Source organism: Blastocystis sp. subtype 4 (genome assembly GCF_000743755.1).
Source record: "Blastocystis sp. subtype 4 strain WR1 chromosome Unknown seqid_0670, whole genome shotgun sequence".
Taxonomy (NCBI): domain Eukaryota; class Bigyra; order Opalinata; family Blastocystidae; genus Blastocystis; species Blastocystis sp. subtype 4.
In genome coordinates this window covers 1-2,422 of record NW_014568877.1, presented here as the reverse complement: position 1 = coordinate 2,422, position 2,422 = coordinate 1, and the positions used below count along the sequence as shown (strand labels likewise).

General features: G+C 43.3%; 1 protein-coding gene across 1 annotated transcript; it reads right to left on the bottom strand.

Moving 5' to 3' along the window:
- Positions 1-4: 4 nt before the first annotated feature.
- JH06_5288 (eukaryotic translation initiation factor 3 subunit) lies at positions 5-2,372 on the bottom strand (the record flags this gene model as incomplete). Its single annotated transcript, XM_014669327.1, has 12 exons — positions 5-56; positions 87-295; positions 326-451; positions 482-560; positions 591-664; positions 696-772; positions 803-962; positions 993-1,124; positions 1,155-1,353; positions 1,384-1,857; positions 1,888-2,085; positions 2,137-2,372. The coding sequence occupies 12 exons, from the start codon at positions 2,370-2,372 to the stop codon at positions 5-7; spliced, it is 2,016 nt and encodes a 671-aa protein (XP_014524813.1).
- Positions 2,373-2,422: the final 50 nt, after the last annotated feature.

The following is a 2,422-nucleotide window of genomic DNA, read 5'->3' as shown; positions in this document are numbered from 1 at the left end:
CCAATTAAACGATCGTTTCACTTTCCTCAATCACTTCTCCTTCCACATAACTCACTCTAAACATCGTTTCTCTGTTTCATTCCTACTCTACAGCCATCTCCCGATCCACGGTATACAACTTGGCACGCTCTTGATCAATCTCCTTCTTCTTCTTCAACATCGCTTCTCGCTTCGCTCTGAACGTATCAATAAAGTCGAGCTTCTTGCGAATCTCACCAATGTGCTTTAGCATCTCTAACTGTTCGTTCATCTTACGATACTTCTCGCTCAGGTCATACATATCCTTCTTCACTTCCTAAAACTCAGTCTTTCTCTCTTCACTCACCCTTTTGATTGAATCCGTCAGACACACCATAGGCCATGGACGGAACTGGAAACTCGAGAAACGAGGATAACGTTGCTGGAAGATCTTTTCCCCGCGGTTATCCCATATATCGTATCCATTCTCATACTAGAAATAAGACATGCTTCTTATTGTCACATCCTGCTTAGTATTCTCATTGTAACAGGAAGATGATACACAGAAATGACCATTGGGAGACCATTCAACACCTGTACACCTACAAATCATTCTCTTCTCTCTGTCTCACGTGAAATGTTCCTGGACGTTGAGTGATGCTTGACCTGAGACATCCCAGAACTCAAGACGACCTTTCAGAGCACTCTAGACATGACAGAGAACAATGATAATATACCCCAATTCCCGCGAATAGGATATAATTACCCATGGGACACCAATAGATATTATTACAGGGCTTATTAGTAACAGTATCTAGAGATCACAAGCAATCATAGAGATCACAGAGTAATGACACTTCATTCAGAGTCTCACCTCCTTTGGTGGTGAACACGCTGTAGAAACTCACATTACGACTTCCTACCTTGTCTGTTGTGAGAACAGCAAATCGAGTATTCAGAGGTTCCCATGCGAACTGATTGATTGCATCAGCAACAGGCAAGGTCTACAGTTCATTCTAATTCTCTTCCATTACCTCCACAGGAGCATTCTTCTCACACAAACGAACAATGCTGATCTGATAAGTGAGTGTCTTACTCTTCTTCTTTGGATAACGCACCGCCTTCACAGCCAGGAAGTCACCATTGGGTGACCAGTGAATGGAGATCTAAGAATCATTCTCTATTCTGACACTCACATCATTCACATTGGTGAAGGATACACTCTGTACACGCCGATCTGTCAAAACATCCAACAGCACTACTGTAGCCGGCTTTCCACTGATCTCTGGAATCACATAAGCCAGAATTGAGTCTCTGGGTGACCATTTGAATTCCTTTATATTCGAAACACCGAAACACGACTTTGGTACCATCTGCATAGATGGCAGGGCAAAACTATCCCTCAACACACATCTCCACACTCACATTCCAATACCATTCGATCCTTTGGAAGCTAGGAACTGCTCATCTGCAGAGAAAGCGAAGGATGGCCATACAGGTTCTGTACAAGGGAACTTACGCAATAGTTGACCTGAAGGAACCTCCCACACACATACAGCCTCACGATTTGTTACTCCCATCTGTCCGTTCCATGATACTGCATAACGCTCCTGGGAACTGAAATCCATCTCACGTACACCAGTATGAGGGAAACGAGCACACTGAACGAAGTTATCTCCACCACGCAGAATCACACCCTTTGCATGGAACGAAACCAGATAGCTTCCCAATGGAGTCCATCGAACAGTATCCAAAGAAGCCGAGATTTCATCCTTTTCACCGTTGTTCACACAGACAGGTTCTGGAACGTCACTCCAGAAGATCTCTGTTCTGTTCTGATGACGAACTAAGAACTGATCACGCTGCTGAGAATCCTTCATCCAGTTGTGTAAGCCCTCCCTAAGAATCACTAGCAATCTCAAGTCCCACATTACCGTAGACGCCTTAACAAGGGGAGGATACGACTCTTTGGATGGAAGGGCAGTTTCATCCTGATCTTCCAAACAGGCAACAATGTCAGCATATTTATATAGATGAAACGTATGTGATTTATCCATCGGAGTATTATCTAATCCCTTTATCAGCTTCTGAGCTTCCTCTGCACTTTTCATCTCAAGAATAGCAATTCTACCCAACTTGTTAGATTCATTTCATTAAACATCAACACATCCATCCTACCCCAAACTCATTTTCGTCGTAGGATCCATAGGAATGTAGATATCGTTCCTGACAACAGAACCAAAAGGAAGAATACGCTTCAGCAAGAAGAGAGTCAGTTTCTTTGCTTTCTCTTCATCAACAATAGCAATACCGTCAATCAGAACAAGTGCTGCCATGTTGTTCATTACTCCTGTCTCCTCCTTGGTGAGGAATTGAGCCTTGTCTCCAAGGACTGATTCAATATTCAGAGCCATTCGGTGGATAGTTGAGTAATTCACATCTATTCCTAATACCGCAAAGAAAC